A 23,670-nucleotide genomic window follows, 5' to 3' on the forward strand; every position below is an offset into this window, starting at 1 on the left:
AAATGTCTTAACTGGCAGCCAGCTCAGAGATCCCGGAAAGCTCTTAAAGCAGCAGCCCCTTTGCATTGATGAGCTCTTAGTTCAAAATAAACCCAAGGACCTGAGGAAAGTCCTGCTCATGCCTCCAAAAGGGCAGCAGGTGAAGTGTCTCCTAGAGCCAAGCCACCTCTGTTCAGACACTGCCTGGGGCCCCCAGATATAGCTGTTCACGTCACGGTGCTCACTCAGGGCCAGAAGGGCTGTCTCCAGCTCCCAGCGACCCCTGGGCCCCAGGCAAAGAGGACATGTCCTGCTGGGCTAGAGGCTTTTGGAACTGAAGGTGCCCTGAAGTCCTCCTGGCCCGGCCCTGAATCTGATGCCTAACCACTCTGCAACACCTTCCCCAAGTGACTGCACGGCTGTGACAGGGAGCCCCCATTTCCAGAGCGTAGTTACGTGGTAACAGTCTGTAAATCACCCTCCGAGGTAGCAGCTGGAAGCCTGCCGCCAGCAGAGTTGGAGGGCACTCTCCTGCACCCCGAGTAGGCTCTGCTACCTGCAGCTCCACCAGCCAGACAAGGCACATCCATTTTCGGAGTCCACGGTCCCAGGACTGCCCCAAGGTGCCAGTGCAAGAGAAAGGGAAGAGTCAGGGGGAGAGGTCCTGGAGCCCCGTGTCTCTGCCAACACTTGGCACTGTTGCCTTTACTGTTTCAGCCTTTTTACTGGGTACGGAGTGGCAGCCCATTCGTTTCAATTTGTACCCCCTAATGACCAATGATACTGAGCATCTCTTCATGCGCTTGACTGAGTCCATGTATCTTCTTCAGGGAAGCATCACTTTAAATCTTTTGCTCATTTTTTTAAATAGGGTTGTTCATTTTCTTGTTATTGAGTTTTAAGAGTTCTTTACAGATTCTGAATACAAGGCCTTTGTTAGCTATGAGTTTTCCAAGTGTTTCTTCTTGGCCAGCAGTTTGTCTTTTCATTTCCTTAACAGTGTCTTTCAAAGAGCAGAAGTTTTCAGTTTTGATGGTCTAATTTACCACTTTTTATTTTATAGATTATGCTTTTGGTGCTCTATCTAAAAATGCTGCCTACCCCAAGGTCACAAAGATTTTCTCCCATTTTCCTCTGCTTTAGGTTTACAGTGAGGCCCACAACCATGCTGACTCAGTTTCTGTAAACAGTGGTGGCGGGGAACCACTTGTTGGAAAGACTTTTCTCCATTGAATTGCTTTTGCATCTTTAGTAAAAATCAGCGGGTCGTAGAAGTGAGGGTCTACTTCCAGATCCTCTACTCGCTCCACCAATCTGTGTGTCTATTCTTTCACCAGTAGCACACTGCTTCATTACTATGACTGTAGGTCTTAAACCAGTGACTATGAGTTCCCCTTCTCTGTTCTTTTTAAAAGCTTCTTTGGCTCTTCTAATTCCTTTGCCTTTCCATGTAAATTTTAGAATCCGCTTCTAGATGTAGACAAAAACTTTTGCTGGAATTTTAGCTGGGATTATGCTGAAGCTGCAGATACTGTGGGGAGAGCTGACTCCTCAACGACAGCTGAGTGCTCTGAGCCATGAACACAACAGCTTTCCTTTTATTTAAGCCTCTACTTTCTTTCATCAGTGTTTTACAGTTTGCAGTATATAGATCATATGCTAATTCTGTAAGATTTATACCTAGAATTTCATGTTTTTGGTGTTATTGTAAGTAGTGCTTTTCTTAAAACTTCACTTTCCAATTATTCAGAGATGGTATATTTTAAATATAATTAACTTTTGCATACTGATCTTGTATCTGCAGACCTTGCTAAACATATTTACTAGTTCTTATAACTTTTTTGTAGATTCTCTGGGATCTTTTAGGTGGACAATCATGTCATCTGCAAAGAGAGAGATGGCTTCATTTTCCGCTTCCACTCTGGACTTCTGCCTTCCGCACTGGCCTTTACCTCTAGGACAAGGCTGAATGTGGCAAGAGCAGACCCTTGCCTCGCTGAGGAGAGAAGGCTAACATCCATTTCCAGTGTCTCCGCTTTCAGTGGCAGTGTCTCTGCGCTGGCAGAGTATAGGCACTTTGCAGAAGAAAGTGCCCTTCCTTGGAGGGAGAGTAAGTCCCTGAGAGATCAGGAGCTTGTAGAATCAAGGCCACAGCACAGAGCAGGGGCCAGGCTCAGCCCCCTAGTCAGCCTGAGGGTCTCAGGGAACCGTCAAGACCACATGAGCCAGACAGGCCATCCCTGTGCATGTCTGGGCACGATCACAGAGCCAGGGCAGGGTGACAAGGAAGAACTGGGAGAGACTCCTGGGCAATGGAACCAGGAATTCCTGTAAAGCAACTTGTGAAGGACAAATTTTACAAAGAAGGTAATGAGTTCTAAGTGATGGCTGTGGCATAGGACACTTAGCCAGATCCCTGGTAGGGTTTCCTATGACCCTGTATTTGCAGAAGGCTGCTGCCCTGCAAATGGCAAGGCCTGCAGAGCCGCTCTCAGCAACCTCAGCTCCATGGCCTCTGGAGTGTTCCGCTGCACACTGGGGCTCTGCGTCCCTTGCAGTAACAGCATACCTCCTACAGCATGTGGTTGGGGTGTCTCCACCTGCTGGCCTCAGCCTCTCAACGACACTCCACGCCCCCACACCGCAGCCCTCTGGTGAGGTGAGAAGGGGTTGTGAGGAGGGGTTGTGGTGAATCACACTCTGGGCTGGCTCGCACTGCTGTGGAGCCCCCACAAGCATGGGATGCTTTACAGAAATGGCCCCACACCCCTCTTGGGCTGCTTGGCTGCAAGGTTGAGCCTGGAGGTCACCACAAAGCCCTTCTTGCCCTAAGCTGAACTCACTGTGGCTCCCGAGAAAGAAATGAACTCAGACCGTAGGGATTAGGTTTACACCTCTCATGCCTGAGATTCTGAATTCATACAATGCTATCCATGGCGCCAGCATGGAGAGCAACCAGGCACAAGGATCCCGGAAGAGAAGGACCCCAGTGCTGCCATTTTGGAGTTAGGAGGAAAAGTATTACCCAGAGAGCAGAGACTCGTGCAGTGTCTACCTGTAAAGCAGTACCTGACGGCGAGGACTTTATCTTGAAAATGAGGGAAATATTTAAACTTTTTCTTAAAGATTCCAACAGTAAATCTGATGACAGTGAGTGATGGTCACAGCCATGACCCTCTACATTCACTATGCACAGCAATGGGAGGTGTTCAGGTGTGGGCATGGCTGGAAGTCCTACTATGAGCCTTAAAAGACAGTGGGAGAACAGGTTTGAAGCTGTCGGCATGGCTGGTATATGAACACACAGCCACACTCACGCTCTCAGCATTTGTGAATGGCGCCTTCTAGCAGAGTCAGAAAGAGCCGCCTTGTGAGGACAGAGACAGTAGGATGCTGTGGACTCATGCCCACTGGGGAGGCCAGAGACCACAGCCCCAGGATGGCTCCTGCAACACACCCTGCCATTCTCTGCTACAACACATGACAGGAACACATGTGAGGCCTAACTGTTGAGGGAGCAAAAGGCATCAGATGCCAGCCCAGTGGGGGCTGAGTGCTACCCCCCTCCCCAGTCTCACCTGGGTCCAGACACATGAACTTGCAGCATTCTTTAGGGTCCTTGCGGTACTGCTGGCAGCCCTGGGGCCGCTCGCAGAGAGCGGCCACGCACATCTCTGGCTCCCCACCATGGCAGGTACAGCTTAGGCATGGGTCGTCCCCTTTGGGGGTGAAGTAGAACCCTTCGTCTACCACGTTGTCCTTGATGTCAACACATGTTTGACCTGCAAGAGGCATGAACACACACGTGTGCGTTAGCAGCAGGCCTCAATCAGCAGTCTCCAAGCCGGGACCTTTCAGGAGCAGTTTCTCGCCCCAACTACCTGAGCCTGGGGGAACCTGACTGGCGAGGAAGTGGCAACATGTTTCTGAGCCATACCAGTGCTGGAGTCCGTGAAGTGGGAGTTGGGAGGGTTGCCACAAACCCTCACCTGTGACCAGGCACACCTGGTCAGAGTGATCTGACTCCAGGAGGCAGGACAGCCAGGAGAGAGAGGAATGCCAGGGCCTGGGGAAAAGTACGTGAAGAGCTTGTTTCTAAGCTGCCTAGGTAGTTGTACTTATAGATTGTCTTGACTCTAAGACGCAGCTGCTGTACATTTTAATGGCTTTAAAATCAGAAATGAGTCTCGAATGAATGAACCACAAGAGAAACTGCTGGATCTGTTGGATAAGATGGCTCATTGCACCCGGGACACCCCAAACCCAAGACATGCGGGAAACAATGCAGAGTTGACCTGTGACCAGAGTAAAGGGATCACCCTGGCAGAGGAGAGGAGGGGCTGAAAGCCAGAGACTTAAGCTGGCAGGCAGACAGGAAAGATGTTAGGGCAAAGGGCTGAGGCGTGAGGTGACATGTGTTCAAAGGGACACATGCCTGACAAGGCACAAGCTCAGTGCACGGCAAAGGCTCTGGAGATGGGAGTTTGTTCTGATTGCTAAATGGGAGAGGGCAGGTACGGTCAGGAAAAGACTCATCAGAGAGTTCCTTACCATGGGTGTGGGGCTCAAGATTAGGGTCAAATGTAGCCCATGTGGACTCATAGCAAGCAACTCAGAACAAGTACCCTCTGGAGAGGCCGCAAGGGTACCTGCAGTTGAAGCCCCCAACCCTCAGGCTGCAAAGAATTCTCATGGACACACCCTGCTTCGTATGAGTTTATAATCCAAAATTATGAAATTCCACTATGAATGGGATCAGCAGACACAACAGCAGGATGAAAAACCCCTAAGATCTTCAGATAATATGACTATCAGATACAGAATATACACTATGTATTAACAAGACAAAATACATGCACACAAAGGCAACAAAACATTAAGAACAAGAATTTATGAAAAAGCGACAAGAGATTAGTTTTTAAAAAACACAGAAAATATCACAAAATAAAAGGAAAACAGAAGAATAAAACATCCAGGAATAAATTTAACCAAGGATGCAGAGGACTTGTAATTACAAAATATCACTGAAAGAAATTAAAGAATTAAACGACTGGAAAGACATTCTGTGTTCAGAGATTAGAAAATTTAGCATTATTAAAATGTCAATGCTACCCAATGAGAATTAAAGATTCAATGTAATCCCAAATGAAATTATAACAGTTTTGCAGAAATGGAAAAGCCAATCCACAAATTCCTATGGAAGTGCAAGGAATGTGAATAACCAAAACCACCTTGAAAAAGAAGAATGAAGTTGGAGGACGCACACATCCCGATTTTACATTTATTACAAAGCAACAGTAATCAAAACAGTGTGGCACTGGCATAGAAATAGACATATTGAGCAATGGAACTGAATTGAGAGCTCAGAAATAAACCCTCACATATATGGCCAATTCATTTTTGACAAAGTTCCCAAGTCCACCCAAAGTATAAAGAATAGTGCACTATTAAAAAAATGGTGCTGGGAAAACTAATATTCACATGCAAAAGGATGAAAGTGGAGACCTACCTCACATCATAAACAAACCCTAAATATAAGAGCTTAAACTATAAATTGCTAGGAAAAAACAGGGAAACAGCTTCAGGACCTTAATTATAGGAAATAGATTTTTAGATTTTACAACAAATGCAAAATAGGTAAGTTAGATTTCTTATGCAAAGGACATTATCAACAAAGTGAAAACACAATGTATAAAACAGGAGAAAATATCTGGAAATAATATCTGCTAACGGTTTAATTTCCAGAATACGTAAGAATTCCTACAATTCAACAACAAAAAGACAAAAAACAAACAAACTAAAACAAAAGTGAGCCAAAGACTGTATGGAATGTGAATAAAACTGTGCTAAAAGAAAAAAATAGTCAATTGCCAAATCCAAAAATATTAAAAAAACAAAAAAACAGGCCAAGGACTTGAATCCACATTTCCCCAAAGAAGATAAACAAATGACAAATAAGTACATGATAAGATGCTCAACATTATTAGCCATTAGGGAAATGCAAATGCTACAACACAGATGAATCTTGAAAATGATGGTGAATATAGTCAGACAACAAAGGACAAATACTTTGTAGTTTCTGTTATATGAAATACAAAGAACAAGCAAGTTCATGAAGCAGAAAGAAAATGTAATGAAGACAAATGAACAGAGCCTGAGGGACCACTGGGACACTATCAAACATTCCCATCTATGAATCATTGGAGTCCCAGAAGGACAGAGAGAGAGAGAGAATGGGCCAGAGAAAGTATTTAAAGAAATAATGGCCCAAAGTTCCCAAATCTGATGAAAGACATAAATATATACATTTACGAAGCATAACACATTCCAAGTGAGATACACTTTATGAGATCTACACAAAGCCACATTATAGTGAAACTGCCAAAATTCAAAGAATTTTGAAAGCAGCAAGACAGAAGTAACATGTCACAAATCAGCCACCCCCAATAAGATTAACACTGTATTTCTCATCAGAATTGGAAGCCAGAAGACAGTGAGATGACATATTTAAAATCCTTAAAGAAAAACCTGTGAACCAAGAATTCTATATGTGGCGGCAAAATGATCCTTCAAAAATCAAAGAGAAATTAAGACACTTATAGATAGATAAAAGCTGAAAGAGTTTCTTACCAGAAGACCTGACCTATAAGAAATGCTAAAGGAATTTCTTCAGGCAGAAATAAAAGAATACTAAACAATAGCTTGAAGCCATAAGAGGAATAAAGGACATCTGGTAAAGGTAAATATACAGTCCTGAATTATTGTACCTTTAGTTTGTAACTGCTCCCCCCACATGATGAAACAGAAAAAGAATGTATAAAAATAAAAAATAAAAAAAAACTATGTTAATGGGCACACAATAAATAAAGATGTAATCTTTGATGATAACATAAAGGGGGAGGGAAAGAAATATATAGGAGTAGAGAGTTTGTACACTACTGAAACTAGGCAGGTACTACTCAAACTAGGTTATTATTAGTTTAAGATGTTCATGGTGATTACAAAAGTAACCACTAAGAAAATAACTAAAAAATATAAAGAAAAGGAAAGAAAGGAATCCAAACAGTACACTACCAAAAAGGAACTTAAAAAAAAAAAAAAAAAAAAGGCAGTGAGGAGTAAAGAACAAAAAATGTCCAAGATATACACAACACAAACAGATAAATGGAAAAAAAATCCATCTTTCTCAGTTATTACCTTAAAGGTGAATGAAATAAGCTTCCTTATTAAAGAGAAGAGATTGGCAGTTTGAAAATATGATCCATTCTGTACTGTTTACAAGAGACTCACAAAGCTGAAGAGGGAAAAAGGTCCATGCCAACAGTAATCCAAAGAAGGCCTGAGTGGCTATATTATTGTCAGACAAAACAGAGTTTAAGTCAAAAGAGATTACAAGACACAAAAAAGGATAAAAATTGATAAAAGTTTCAAACCAATAGAAGATAATAACAATTATAAACATATATGCACCTTGCAACAGTGACCCATAATATGAGAAGTGAAAATTGACAGAACGGAAGGGAAAAACAGAAAGTACTACAATAATTACTTGGCAACCTCAATACACCACTTTCAACAATTGACAGAATATCTTAACAGAAGCTCTACAAAGAAACAGAGGACTTGAAGGACGCAACTGATCAATTAGACCTAATGGATATTTACAGAACACTCTACCCATCAACAGCAGAATATATTCTCTTCTCAAGTATACATGGAAAACATTTCCCAGGACAGACCAAGTTAGGCCACAAATAAAATCTTAATAAATTTAAAAACACTGAAATCATAACAAAGTATTTTCTGGGGCCACAATGGGATAAAGCCAGATATCAATAACAGAAGAAAACCAAAAAAACAAAAATGGGAGAATTTACAAAAATGTGGAAATTGAACAACACACTATTAAACAGAATAAAGGGTCAAAAAAAGAAATCATAAGGGAAATTAGGAAATATCCTGAGACGAATGAAAACAAAAACACAACATACCAAAACTTATGGGATGTAATGAAGGCAGTGCTCAGAGAGAAACTTATAGCTCTTAAATGCCTGTACTAAAAGAAGACAGATTAATAACCTAATTTCATACCTAAAAAACTAGAACAAGAAGAACAAACGAAATCCAAAGTTAGGAGAAGGAAGAAAGATGTAAAGATTATAGCAGAGATAAATGAAATAGAAAACAGAAAACAATAGAATCAACAAAACCAAACTTTGGTTGTTTTGAAAAGATCAATAAAACAGACAATCCTTTATAGTCAGACTGACAAAGGAAAAGAGAAGCCATAAACAACTAAAATCAAGAATGAAAAGGGGATATTACTGCTGAGCTTACAGAAATAAAAATGATTGTATGAGGGTACAAGGGACAATCATATGCCAATATATAAATGGACAAATTACCAGACACATATAAATTACGTAAATTCATACAATATGAAATAGAAAATCTCAATAGTAATCAGTAATTGAATCAGTAATCAAAACTCTCTCAACAAAGAAAGGCCAAAGACCAGGTGGTTTCACTGCTGAACTCTACCAAACATTTAAAGACGACTTAACTTCAATACTCTCAAACTCTTCCAAAAAAACAGAAGAGGAAGAATCTCTTCCTAACTCATTCTATGAGGTCAGCATTACCCTAATATCAAAGCCAGATAAAGACAAGCCAAGAGGACTTCCTGGAAGATGGCGGCTTAGTAAGACGCGCGGATCTTGGTTTCTTCTCCAGGACACCTACTAGGGGAGTAGAAACGATACAGAAAGCGCCCAAAGCCACAACAGAGATAAAAAAGACAGCATACCCCATCCTGGAACGGCTGGCTGGCTGAGAGAAGCAGCTCGGGTGAGATTGCCGAGGCGCGCGGGCCTCACCGGGCGGGGTGGCAAGCGGCCGGAGTTACTCCCTTCCCCCTTCCCGGGCCGGCTGGGAGAACTGGAGAGGTGGTCCCCTGAAACCGTGGCGGCTGGCGCCCACACCACGCACAGCCCCCCGGACCAACTGAGAGAATTGGATCGGAAACCCCCAGGCTGCGAAGAATGGTGACGGGTGGGGGAGGCCCCTTCCAAACCCGTGACTCCCGGGGAACGTGCACTCTCTCGGGCGGGCCGCTGCTGCTGGCGCCCTCCCGCCACGCTTGTTGCCCAGGGCCGACTAGGAAATTCGGACGGGCTCTTTCCCGGGCTGAGGCGACCAGCAACCCTCACTGCGTTCGGACCCCAGGCCGGCTCAAGCTGCTTCGGCTAGCGAATCCCCCGGACGGCGAGAGTTTTCCAAAGTTTAAGGTCCCACAGCACCTTTTACTGGTGGGACCCGCAGACAAACGTGTGCCACGAGCGCCACCTACTGGGCAGGATAAGAAAAACAGAACCCAGAGATTTCACAGAAAAATCTTCCAAACTTTTGGATCCAATACCCAGGGAAACCTGTCTAAATGTGCAGACGCCAACAGAAGAGAACAGATCACGCTCAAATAATTGAAAATATGGCCCAGTCAAAGGAACAAACCAATAGTTCAAATGAGATACAGGAGCTGAGACAACTAATGCTGAATATACGAACAGAAATGGAAAACCTCTTCAAAAACGAAATCGATAAATTGAGGGAGGACATGAAGAAGACATGGGCTGAACATAAAGAAGAAATAGAAAAACTGAAAAAACAAATCACAGAACTTATGGAAGTGAAGGACAAAGTAGAAAAGATAGAAAAAACAATGGATACCTACAATGATAGATTCAAAGAGACAGAAGATAGAATTAGTGATTTGGAGGATGGAACATCTGAATTCCAAAAAGAAACAGAAACTATCAGGAAAAGAATGGAAAAATTTGAACAGGGTATCAGGGAACTCAAGGACAATATGAACCGCACAAATATATGTGTTGTGGGTGTCCCAGAAGGAGAAGAGAAGGGAAAAGGAGGAGAAAAACTAATGGAAGAAATTTTCACTGAAAATTTCCCAACTCTTATGAAAGACCTAAAATTACAGATCCAAGAAGTGCAGCGCACCCCAAAGAGATTAGACCCAAATAGGCGTTCTCCAAGACACTTACTAGTTAGAATGTCAGAGGTCAAAGAGAAAGAGAGGATCTTGAAAGCAGCAAGAGAAAAACAATCCATCACATACAAGGGAAACCCAATAAGACTATGTGTAGATTTCTCAGCAGAAACCATGGAGGCTAGAAGACAGTGGGATGATATATTTAAATTACTAAAAGAGAAAAACTGCCAACCAAGACTCCTATATCCAGCAAAATTGTCCTTCAAAAATGAGGGAGAAATTAAAACATTCTCAGACAAAAAGTCACTGAGAGAATTTGTGACCAAGAGACCAGCTCTGCAAGAAATACTAAAGGGAGCACTAGAGTCAGATACAAAAAGACAGAAGAGAGAGATATGGAGAAGAGTGTAGAAAGAAGGAAAGTCAGATATGATATATATAATACAAAAGGTAAAATGGCAGAGGAAAATATTATCCAAACAGTAATAACACTAAATGTTAATGGACTGAATTCCCCAATCAAAAGACATAGATTGGTAGAATGGATTAAAAAACAGGATCCTTCTATATGCTGTCTACAGGAAACACATCTTAGACCCAAAGATAAACATAGGTTGAAAGTGAAAGGTTGGGAAAAGATATTTCATGCAAATAACAACCAGAAAAGAGCAGGAGTGGCTATACTAATATCCAACAAGTTAGACTTCAAATGTAAAACAGTTAAAAGAGACAAAGAAGGACACTATATACTAATAAAAGGAACAATTAAACAAGAAGACATAACAATCATAAATATTTATGCACCGAACCAGAATGCCCCAAAATACGTGAGGAATACACTGCAAACACTGAAAAGGGAAATAGACACAAATACCATAATAGTTGGAGACTTCAATTCGCCACTCTCATCAATGGACAGAACATCTAGACAGAGGATCAATAAAGAAATAGAGAATCTGAATATTACTATAAAGGAGCTAGACTTAACATTACATCCCACAACAGCAGGATACACCTTTTTCTCAAGTGCTCATGGATCATTCTCAAAGATAGACCATATGCTGGGTCACAAAGCAAGTCTTAACAAATTTAAAAAGATTGAAATCATACACAACACTTTTTCGGATCATAAAGGAATGAAGTTGGAAATCAATAATAAGCGGAATGCCAGAAAATTCACAAATACCTGGAGGCTCAACAACACACTCTTAAACAACGAGTGGGTCAAAGAAGAAATTGCAAGAGAAATTAGTAAATACCTCGAGGCAAATGAAAATGAAAACACAACATATCAAAACTTATGGGATGCAGCAAAGGCAGTGCTAAGAGGGAAATTTATTGCCCTAAATGCCTATATCAGAAAAGAAGAAAAGGAAAAAATGCAGGAATTAACTGTTCAATTGGAAGAACTGGAGAAAGAACAGCAAACTAATCCCAAAGCAAGCAAAAGGAAAGAAATAACAAAGATCAGAGCAGAAATAAATGAAATTGAAAATATGAAAACAGTAGAGAAAATCAATAAGACCAGAAGTTGGTTCTATGAGAAAATCAATAAGATTGATGGGCCCCTATCAAGATTGACAAAAAGAAGAAGAGAGAGGATGCAAATAAATAAGATCAGAAATGGAAGAGGAGACATAACTACTGACCTCACAGAAATAAAGGAGGTAATAACAGGATACTATGAACAACTTTACGCTAATAAATACAACAATTTAGAGGAAATGGACGGGTTCCTGGAAAGACATGAACAACCAACTTTGACTCAAGAAGACATAGATGACCTCAACAAACCAATCACAAGCAAAGAAATTGAATTAGTCATTCAAAAGCTTCCTAAAAAGAAAAGTCCAGGACAAGATGGCTTCACATGTGAATTCTACCAAACGTTCCAGAAAGAATTAGTACCAATTCTCCTCAAACTCTTCAAAAAAATTGAAGTGGAGGGAAAGCTACCTAATTCATTCTATGAAGCCAACATCACCCTCATACCAAAACCAGGCAAAGATATTACAAAAAAAGAAAACTACAGACCAATCTCTCTAATGAATACAGATGCAAAAATTCTCAATAAAATTCTAGCAAATCGTATCCAACAACACATTAAAAGAATTATACATCATGACCAAGTAGGATTCATCCCAGGTATGCAAGGATGGTTCAACATAAGAAAATCAATTAATGTAATACACTATATCAACAAATCAAAGCAGAAAAATCACATGATCATCTCAATTGATGCAGAGAAGGCATTCGACAAGATTCAACATCCTTTCCTGTTGAAAACACTTCAAAAGATAGGAATACAAGGGAACTTCCTTAAAATGATAGAGGGAATATATGAAAAACCCACAGCTAATATCATCCTCAATGGGGAAAAATTGAAAACTTTCCCCCTAAGATCAGGAACAAGACAAGGATGTCCACTATCACCACTATTATTCAACATTGTGTTGGAGGTTCTAGCCAGAGCAATTAGACAAGAAAAAGAAATACAAGGCATCAAAATTGGAAAGGAAGAAGTAAAACTATCACTGTTTGCAGACGATATGATACTATACGTCGAAAACCCGGAAAAATCCACAACAAAACTACTAGAGCTAATAAATGAGTACAGCAAAGTAGCAGGTTACAAGATCAACATTCAAAAATCTGTAGCATTTCTATACACTACTAATGAACAAGCTGAGGGGGAAATCAAGAAACGAATCCCATTTACAATTGCAACTAAAAGAATAAAATACCTAGGAATAAATTTAACTAAAGAGACAAAAAACCTATATAAAGAAAACTACAGAAAACTGCTAAAAGAAATCACAGAAGACCTAAATAGATGGAAGGGCATACCGTGTTCATGGATTGGAAGACTAAATATAGTTAAGATGTCAATCCTACCTAAATTGATTTACAGATTCAATGCAATACCAATCAAAATCCCAACAACTTATTTTTCAGAAATAGAAAAACCAATAAGCAAATTTATCTGGAAGGGCAGGGTGCCCCGAATTGCTAAAAACATCTTGAGGAAAAAAAACGAAGCTGGAGGTCTTGCACTGCCTGACTTTAAGGCATATTATGAAGCCACAGTGGTCAAAACAGCATGGTATTGGCATAAAGATAGATATATCGACCAATGGAATCGAATAGAGTGCTCAGATATAGACCTTCTCATCTATGGACATTTGATCTTTGATAAGGCAGTCAAGCCAACTCACCTGGGACAGAGCAGTCTCTTCAATAAATGGTGCCTAGAGAACTGGATATCCATATGCAAAAGAATGAAAGAAGACCCATCTCTCACACCCTATACAAAAGTTAACTCAAAATGGATCAAAGATCTAAACATTAGGTCTAAGACCATAAAACAGTTAGAGGAAAATGTTGGGAGATATCTTATGGATCTTACAACTGGAGGCGGTTTTATGGACCTTAAACCTAAAGCAAGAGCACTGAAGAAGGAAATAAATAAATGGGAACTCCTCAAAATTAAACACTTTTGTGCATCAAAGAACTTCATCAAGAAAGTAGAAAGACAGCCTTCACAATGGGAGACAATATTTGGAAATGATATATCAGATGAAGGTCTAGTATCCAGAATTTATAAAGAGATTGTTCATCTCAACAACAAAAAGACAGCCAACTCAATTACAAAATGGGAAAAAGACTTGAACAGACACCTATCAGAAGAGGAAATACAAATGGCCAAAAGGCACATGAAGAGATGCTCAATGTCCCTGGCCATTAGAGAAATGCAAATCAAAACCACAATGAGATATCATCTCACACCCACCAGAATGGCCATTATCAACAAAACAGAAAATGACAAGTGCTGGAGAGGATGCAGAGAAAGAGGCACACTTATCCACTGTTGGTGGGAATGTCAAAGGGTGCAACCACTGTGGAAGGCAGTTTGGCGGTTCCTCAAAAAGCTGAATATAGAATTGCCATACGACCCAGCAATACCATTGCTAGGTATCTACTCAAAGGACTTAAGGGCAAAGACACAAACGGACATTTGCACACCAATGTTTATAGCAGCGTTATTTACAATTGCAAAGAGATGGAAACAGCCGAAATCTCCATCAACAGAAGAGTGGCTAAACAAACTGTGGTATATACATACGATGGAATACTATGCAGCTTTAAGACAGGATAAACTTATGAAGCATGTAATAACATGGATGGACCTAGAGAACATTATGCTGAGTGAGTCTAGCCAAAAACTAAAGGACAAATACTGTATGGTCCCACTGATGTGAACAGACATTCGAGAATAAATTTGGAATATGTCCTTGATAACAGAGTCCAGCAGGAGGTAGAAACAGGGTAAGATAATGGCCAATTGGAGTTGAAGGGATACAGATGGTATAACAGGACTAGATACAAAAACTCAAAAATGGACAGCACAATAATACCTAATTGTAAAGTAATCATGTTAAAACACTGAATGAAGCTGCATCTGAGCTATAGGTTTTTGTTTTGTTTTGTTTTGTTTTGTTCTGATTTTACTATTATTACTTTTATTTTTTTCTCTATATTAACATTCTATATCTTTTTCGGTTATGTTGCTAGTTCTTCTAAACCAATGCAAATGTACTAAGAAATGATGATCATGCATCTATGTGATGATGTTAAGAATTAATGATTGCATATGTAGAATGGTATGATCTCTAAATGTTGGGTTAATTTCTTTTTTTCCGTTAATTAAAAAAAAAAAAAAAAAGAGAAGGGATAATTGGAGCTGAAGGGATACAGACTGTACAACGGGACTGGATATAAAAACTCAGAAATGGACAGCACAATACTACCCAATTGTAATGCAATTATGTTAAAACACTGAATGAAGCTGCATGTGAGGTATAGGTTTTTTGTTTTTGTTTTTTTTGGTTTTTTTTCTTTCTATTATTGTTTTAATTCTTACTCTGTTGTCTTTTTATTTCTTTTTCTAAATCGATGCAAATGTACTAAGAAATGATGAACATGCAACTATGTGATGTTATTAAGAATTGCTGATTGTACATGTAGATTGGAATGATTTCTAATTGTTTTGTTAATTCTTTTTTTAATTAATAAAAAAAATTAAAAAAAAAAAAAAAAAGACAAGCCAAGAAAAAAAAATTACAGGACAATATCCCTCTCATGTATACAGATGCAAAAATTCTCAACAAAATACTGCAAACTGAATTCAACAATATATTAAATGAATTATACACCATGACCAAGTAAGATTTATTCCAGGTATGCAAGGACAGTTCAGCATAAGAAAATCAATGTAATATACCACATTAATAGAATGAAGGAAAGAAAAAAAGCACATGATCATCACCATTGGCACAGAAAAGTCATTTGACAAAATTCAACTTCCTTTCATGATAAAAATACTCTGAAAACTAGGAATAGAAGAGGATTTTCTCAACATGATAAAGGGCATTTATGAAAAAGCCACAGTAAACATCACACTCAATTATGAAAGACAGAAGGCCTTCCCACAAAGATCAGAAACGAGACAAGGATGCCTGCTGCCACCACTGTTATTCAACATTCTACCGGAAGTTCTAGCCTGCGCAATCAGGCAAGAGAAAGAAATAAAAACCATCCAAACGGGAAAGTAAGTAGTCAAATTATCCCTATTCACAGATGACATGATCGTATATAAAGAAAAGTCCATAGGAATCCATAAGAAAGTTACTAGAACTAAAAACCGAATTCAGCAAAGTTACAGGATATAAGATAAACCGAAGTCAGTTGGGTTCTTTATATACATCAGTAATGAACACTCTGAAAAGGATATCAAGAAAATACAATTCTATTTATAACACTACTTAAAAGAATAAAAACCTAGGAATAAATTTAACCAAGGATGTGAAAGACTTGTAGACTGAAAATTACAGAATACTGCTGGAAAAAACTAAAGACCTAAATAAATGGAAAGCCATCCCATGTTTGTGGATGGAACACTTAATATTGTTAAGATCTAAATACTGCTGAAAGCAACCTACATATTGAATGCAATCCCTTATCAAAATTCCAGTAGGCTTTTTTGCAGAAATGGAAAAGCTGACCCTCAAATTCATGTGATGTGGCAAAGGGCCTTGAATAGCCATAATGATCTTGAACAAGAACAAAGTTGGAGGACTCACACTTTCCGACTTCAAAACCTACTACAAAGCTACAACAATTAAAATAGTATGGTACTGGCCTAAGGATGAATGTATAGACCAAAGGAATAGAATTCAGTTTAGAGTTAAATCCACACATCCATGGTCATCGGATTTTCAACAAGGGCACCAAGTTCATTCAATGGGAAAAGAATAGTCAGTCTCTTTGATACATGGGCTGAGAGAACAGTAAATCCACATGCAAAAGGATGTGGACCTCTACTCTCACCATATAAAAACATTAATTCATCGCTTCTCAGCCTTTTGGCTAAGATCAAGTGTAAAAACATTAATTCAAAATGGATCAACAACCTAAATATAAGAGCTGAAACTATAAAAATTACAAGAAAACCTAAGGAACTATCTTATGCACAAGCAACAAAATAAAAAAATAGACAAAATGGACTTCATTAAATGAAAAGTTTTTGTGCATGAAAGGAATTATCAGTAAGTATAAAGATAATCAATAGAATGGGAGAAAATATGTGGACTATATATCTGATAAGGGTTTAATATTCAAAAATATAAAGAACTTCTATAAAGAAGATATTCAAATGGCTAATAATATATGAAAAGATGCTCAACATCATTAGCTATTAGAGAAATAAAACTTAATATGACAATTTCATATTACTTCATATTCACTAGGAGAGTTTTTTTTTAAAAAGTAAAAATAACAAGTATTGTCGAGGATACAGAAAGAAAGGAATCCTCATAGACTGTTGGAGGTAATGTAAAATGGTGTAGCCACTGTGGAAAAGTTTGGCAGTTTCTCAGAAAGTTAAACAGAACTACTATATGACTTGACAATTTCACTTGTAGGTATATATCCAAAGGATTGAAAGCAGGGACTAGAGTAGAGATTTTTACATGGAAATTCATCACAGCATTATTCACAGTAGCTGAAAAGTGGAAGCATCAGATGGGTTCCATCAACAGATTAACGGATAAACAAAATGGGGTTTATCTGTGCGATGGATTCACCTCTAAAAGTGACATCCTGGTTCCTGCTACAATATGGATGAGTCCTGAAGCCTATCTTGAGTGAAATAAGCCAAAGGGGCAAATACTGTATGATTTCTTGTATATGAAATACTCAGAATAAGGATATTCATAGAGACAGAGAACAAAACAGGAGTTACCAGGGTTTGGATGTAGAGAGAAATGGGGAGTTATTACTAAATGAGTACATGGTTTAGTTTATGATAATGAAAATAGAAGTATATAGTGATAAAAGTTATACAGATTATCAATGCACTAATGTCAAAGAACTGTCCACTGAAAATAGTTAAAATATCTTACTGCAATTAAATTTAAATAATTAATTTTTAAAAAGGACTTGCAGAGTAGAGTTAGAAGATCTAACCTGCAACTAACAGTACTGGAAGAAAAGGAAAACAGGGGACAAGTGATAACTGCAGAGATAATGGCTGAGGGAGTTGAACCTCTGGCATGATGGAATAAAGAGCTCTGAGGACCTGCTTCCCAATGAGCATCTGAATTCTTGAAAATTATTGAATAAAACAACCATTTAAAGCCTCTGGAAACAGCCCTATAGGAATCTGGCAAATGAATCAAGACCATATATAAAACAATTAAGAAAAGCGAGAGTGCTGGTACCTGGAGCCAAGACCGCTCCCTCCCTCCACCCTGCTGTTCAGAGACAAAGAACGGCCACCCCAGATCACACAGCCAAGAACACAGGGCCCCACTTGGGGAACGGACATTCGACCCTGGGCATGGCACCACTGAGAATACTCGGGCCCTGAATGCCCCTGCCCAGCTCAGGAGGCAGATGGGCTCCCCACTGGGAGAAGCAAGCCGGTAGACCACAGGCTGCTCCCACAACCAAAAGCTCAGCTCCAAAAGCAGACATGTCTCTCAGCAGCCTGCCACTGTCCCCACCTCTGCTCTAGAGACCTGACATAGATACTTTAATTTTTCTTTCTTTTAATTTTTTAAAATTTCTTTTCTTTTTCTTTTTTGTTTTTTCTTTTTATTCATTTTATATTTATATATTTTTGGCTCAGACATTTTTCTTAAGGGTAGAAGAGGCCCATTTAAGAAAAAAAAAAAGTCCTACTCTCTTTCCAAAGGTACTGATTTCACTTGCAATAGAGCATGGTGAAATTCAAGCCTAACAGCCCTCACAAAAACAGTTGAGGTTGGGACAGGCAGCTGGAAAGAGACTGGTAAATTGAGTGAAGATACAGGCTAAACTGTAAGCTGACTAGTTTGCAGGAGAGAACCAGAAAAAGAGAGAGCTGGGGTGAGCCCTCCTGGGGTCTCAAGAAATATCAAACGCGGACTCCTGGAGTTATTCCTTCAAGGGAGCTGGGCTTTGACTGGAGTAGTCTATGGAGCAATCTGCACCCCAGGCAATGTTGGTGACCAGATGGAAATCAGTGGCTCATTCCAGAGATTACCAGGTGAAATTGGAACATCCTGTGCAACAGTAAGGAAGTGCTTAAGGAGTGACTGGAATATGCCAAAAGGACAACTTATGAAACAAAAACTCAGAGAACTAGGGAGAAATAGACAATTCCAAATCATGTGGGGCACTTCAACATCCTTCTCTCAGCAACTGATAGAATTCCTGGACAGAAAGTCAGCAAGGATACAGAGCATTTGAATAACACAATCAACCAACAGTATCTAACACAAATCACTCCACCCTAAAACAGCAGAATATACATTTCTTTTAATCATCCATGGGACATTATCCAAGATAGACCATCCTGGGGCAGAAAACCTACCCTGACAAATTTAAAAGAACTTAAATCTTGCAGAGTGTATTCCCTGACCATAATGGAATCAAACTAGAAATCAGTGACAGAGAGAGACACAGGAAAATCTCTAAATGGAGAAATTAAAACAAGATTTCTAACTGATCCATGCGTCAAAGAGGAAGTCAAAGATTATACAAAAATAAAATACACAGAACTGAATGAAAATAAATATACAACATAGCAGAATATGACAAATGCAGTTAAAGCAGTGCCAAGAGGGAAATGTATAGCATGAAATGTTTAAACTAAAAATGAAGAAAGGTCTCAAATCAACCACCTAAGATCCTACCTTAAGAAACTATTTAAGAGAAAGGCAAAATAAGTCCAATACTACAGGAAGAAAGCAATGCTAAAGAAAAAAATTAATAAAGCAGAAATCAAAGAAATTGAAAAAGGTAGAAAATCTGAGAAAAATAAATGAAATAAAAAACTGATTCTTTGGGAAAAATTGACAAAATTGACAAACCACTAGCAATGCTGATCTAAACAAAAAGAAAAATATAAATCACAAAATCATGAATGAAGTAGAGATACTCACGACAGATCTGCACCCATTAAAAGGAAAATAAGGGAACATGATGACAACCTCATAAAGGAACATGATGACAACCTCACAATCATAAATTTGACAACTTACAAGAAATGGACCAATTCTTTGAAAATCACGAACTACCCAGACTCATCCAAGCTGTAATAGAACATATAATCTGAACCGCCCTATAATCATCAGAGAAATTGAGTTCATAATTAAAAAGCTCCCCCCAAAATAAATTTCCAGGCCCAGATGGTTTTACTGGAGAATTGTACCTACCAAGTATTTAAAGAACTAATACTAACTCTCTACAATCTCTTCCAGAATAGAGGAGAGGAGAGAACTTCCTAACTCATTTTATGAGATCTGTATTACCTGTAAAACCAAAGCCTGCACACAAAGGAAAACTACACACCAATATTTCTCATGGGACACTGCAAAAAATCCTCAACAACATATTAATAAACCAAATCTAACAATGTATAGATCATGAGTGAGTCGGATTTTTCCAGGCATACAATGATGGTTCACAATATGAAAATTAACCAAGTACTCCATGAGATCAATAAGCCAAAGAAGAAATATTGTATCATCACATCAAAGGATAAAAAAAACAAAAACAAAAAAATCTGACAAAATCCAACACCCCTTGTGCTAGTTTGAAAGAATGTATGAACCCTAGAAAAGCCACAGTACTGTATGTTAGAAACTGTAATTCGATCATCTCCCTGGAGATGTGACTCAATCAAGAGTGGTTGTTAAACTGGATTAGGTGGAGATATGTCTCCACCCATTCTGGTGGGTATTGATTAGTTTACTGGAATCCTATAAAAGAGAAAACATTTTGGAGGGAGATTCAGAGAGAGCAGAGAAGAATGATATGGCCACGAGAAGCCGAGAGGCCACCAGCCAGCAATCTTTGGAGATGAAGAAGGAAAACGCCTCCAGGGAGCTTCATGAAACCAAAAGCCAAGAGAGAAAGCTAGCAGATGATGCCATGCTCAGCACATGCCTTTCCAGATGAGAGAGAAACCCTGACCATGTTCACCATGTGCCTTCTCACTTAAGAGTGAAACCTTGAACTTCATCAGCCTTCTTAAACCAAGGTATCTTTCCCTGGATGCCTTTGATTGGACATTTCTATAGACATGTTTTAATTGGGACATTTTCTCAGTCTTGCAACTGTAAACTAGCAACTTATTAAATTCCCCTTTTAAAAAGCCATTCCATTTCTGGTATATTACATTCTGGCAGCTAGCAAACTAGAACACCCTTTCAGGAGAAAAACTCTCGGCAAGTTAGGAACAGGGAGATTACCTCAAAACTTGATGAAGAACATCTACAAAAATCTACAGCCAACAGCATACTTGATGGTAAAGGTTGACTACTTTCCCCCTAAGACTGGAAACAAGGCATAGAATGTACAGTCTGCTGATTCTTATTCAAATACTGATAGGAATTCTAATCATTGCAATAAGGCAAGGTAAAAAAATAGAAGACATACAGACTGGAAAGCAGATGACACGATTGTCTATGTAGAAAATACCAAGAAATCTACAAAAAAACAAAAACAAACAAAGAAAAATAATCCTCCTGGAACTAATAGGTGAGTTCAGCAGGGTTTCAGGATAAAAGATTAAGATGCAGAACCAGATGGATTTCTATATAACTAACTGTTCTAGTTTGCTAGCTGCTAGAATGCAATATACCAGAAACAGAATGGCTTTTTAAAAGGGGGAATTTAATGAGTTGCTAGTTTACAGATCTAAGGCTGAGAAAATGTCCCAATTAAAACAAGTCTATAGAAATGTCCAATCAAAGGCATCCAGGGAAAGATACCTTGGTTCAAGAAGGCTGATGAAGTTCAGGGTTTCTCTCTCATCTGGAAAGGCACATGGTGAACACGGTCAGGGCTCCTCTCTCAGCTGGAAGGGCACATGGCAAATACAGCATCATCTGCTAGCTTTCTCTCCTGGCTTCCTATTTCATGAAGCTCCCCGGGAGGCACTTTCCTTCTTCATCTCCAAAGGTTGCTGGCTCGTGGACTCTGCATCATGGTGCTGCAGCATTCTCTGCTCTCTCTGAGTCTCTCTGAATCTCCAAAATGTTTCCTCTTTTATAGGACTTCAGAAACTAATCAAGACCCACTCAAATGGGTGGAGACATGTCACCCCCTGTCATGGTTAGGGACAGGTGTCAACTTGGCCAAGTTGTGGTATCTGTTCATCTGATTGGGCAAGCGCTGGCCCGTCTGTTGCAATGAGGACATTTCATAGGATTAGGTCATGATCACGTCAGCTACATCCACAGCTGATTCCATTTGTAATCAGCCAAAGGGGAGTGTCTTCTGCAATTAGTGATGCTAAATCCAATCATGGGAAGCCTTTTAAGGAGGACTCAGATGAGACAGGTTGCATTCCTGCTTTGGCTGGTGAGCCTCTCCTGTGGAGTTCATCCAGGCCATCCATTGGAGTCATCGGCTTCGCAGCCTGCCCTGTGGATTTTGGACTCTGCGTTCCTACGGTCACGTGAGACACTTTCATAAATTTTATATTTGCAAGTGTTCCCTGTTGATTCTGTTTCTCTAGAGAACCCTAACTAATACACCCCCTAATCCAGTTTAACAACCATTCTTAACTAAATCACATCAACCAGGGAGATGATCTCATTAACAGTTTCAAATATACAGTATTGAATAGGGAGTATTCTACCTTTAAGAAATGGGATTTATATCAAAACATGGCTTTTCTTAGGGGGCATACTTCCTTTCAAACCAGCACACTAACAAACATGTGGAAATATACAGCATTTATAATTGGTCTAAAGAAGTTAAAATACTTAGGTATATACCGAATTGTGTGCAGGATCTATATGCTGAAAATTACAAAATTCTGATGAAAAAAATAAAAGAAGGCCTAACTAAATGAAGAAATGTATCATGTTCATGTACCGGAAGATTCAACTTAATTCAGAAGTAAATGCTCTTGAACACCATAAGCACATGGAACCTTGAGCAGGGCATGAAATTTTGTAGGTTTGTCCAGAGTGATGCCCTAATAAATCCCAGAGTGATATGAACAGTGAATAAAAAAGTATTTGCCAAGTCTCCTTGGGGGAATGGCAAGAAAGGGGGATGTTCTAGTTTGCTAGCTGCTGGAATGCAATATACCAGAAACAGAATGGCTTTTTTAAGTTGCTAGTTAACAGTTCTGAGGCCAAGAAAATGTCCCAATTAAAACAAGTCTATAGAAGTGTCTAATCTAAGGCATCGAGGGAGAGAGATCCTGGTTCAAGAAGGCTGATGAAGTTCAGAGTTTCTCTCTCAAGTAGAAGGGCACATGGCAAACACAGAGTTTCTCTCTCATCTGGAAAGGCACATGGTGAACATGGTCAGGGTTTCTCTCTCATCGGGAAAGGCACATGGCAAACACAGCATCATCTGCTAGCTTTCTCTCCTGGCTTCCTTTCACGACGCTCCCCGGGAGGCATTTTCCTTTTTCATCTCCAAAGATCGCTGGCTGATGGACTCTGCTTCTTGTGGCTATATCGTTCTGCTCTGCTCTCTCTGAATCTCCCATTCTCCAAAATGTTTCCTCTTTTATAGGACTTCAGAAACTAATCAAGACCCACCCAAATGGGTGGAGACATACCTCCAGCTAACCCAGTTTAACAACCACTCTTGATTAAATCTCATCTCCAGGAAGACGATCTAATTACAGTTTCAAGCATACAGTGCTGAATAGGGATTAGAAGAAACGGCTGCCTTTACAAAATGGGATTAGGATTAAAATAGGGTTTTCTAGGGTACATACATTATTTCAAACCAGCACAGGAAAAATTCAACTTCCCCATGTAGAGAATTCCTAATATTTTCGCAAGCAGTGGGGACAACCAAAGCAATAGGCTGAGCTCTCAATCTTGGGGTTTGTTCATATGAAAACTTATCCCCACAAAAGATAGGCTAATCCTACTTAAAATTAGGCCTAAAACAAAGTAAAGTGTCAATGGCTGAGAGATTCCAAACACAGTCAAGAGGTTATGCTGGAGGTTATTCTTACGCATTAAATAGATATCACCTTGTTAGTCAAGATGTAATGGAGAGGCTGGAGGGAACTGCCTGAAAATGTAGAGCTGTGTTCCAGTAGCCATGTTTCTTGAGGATGATTGAATAATGATATGGCTTTCACAGTGTGACTGTGTGATTGT

General features: G+C 39.5%; 1 protein-coding gene across 5 annotated transcripts in view; it reads right to left on the minus strand.

Moving 5' to 3' along the window:
• DGCR2 (DiGeorge syndrome critical region gene 2) overlaps window positions 1-23,670 on the minus strand; it is a 111,079-nt gene that overhangs the window by 6,106 nt on the left and 81,303 nt on the right. For all 5 annotated transcript variants that reach the window (XM_077160325.1, XM_077160324.1, XM_077160327.1 and 2 more), the window contains one exon: window positions 3,558-3,761. In XM_077160325.1, the coding sequence (XP_077016440.1) occupies window positions 3,558-3,761 (204 nt within the window). The remainder of the gene's footprint in view (window positions 1-3,557; window positions 3,762-23,670) is intronic.

Source organism: Tamandua tetradactyla, chromosome 5 (genome assembly GCF_023851605.1).
Source record: "Tamandua tetradactyla isolate mTamTet1 chromosome 5, mTamTet1.pri, whole genome shotgun sequence".
NCBI lineage: Eukaryota > Metazoa > Chordata > Mammalia > Pilosa > Myrmecophagidae > Tamandua > Tamandua tetradactyla.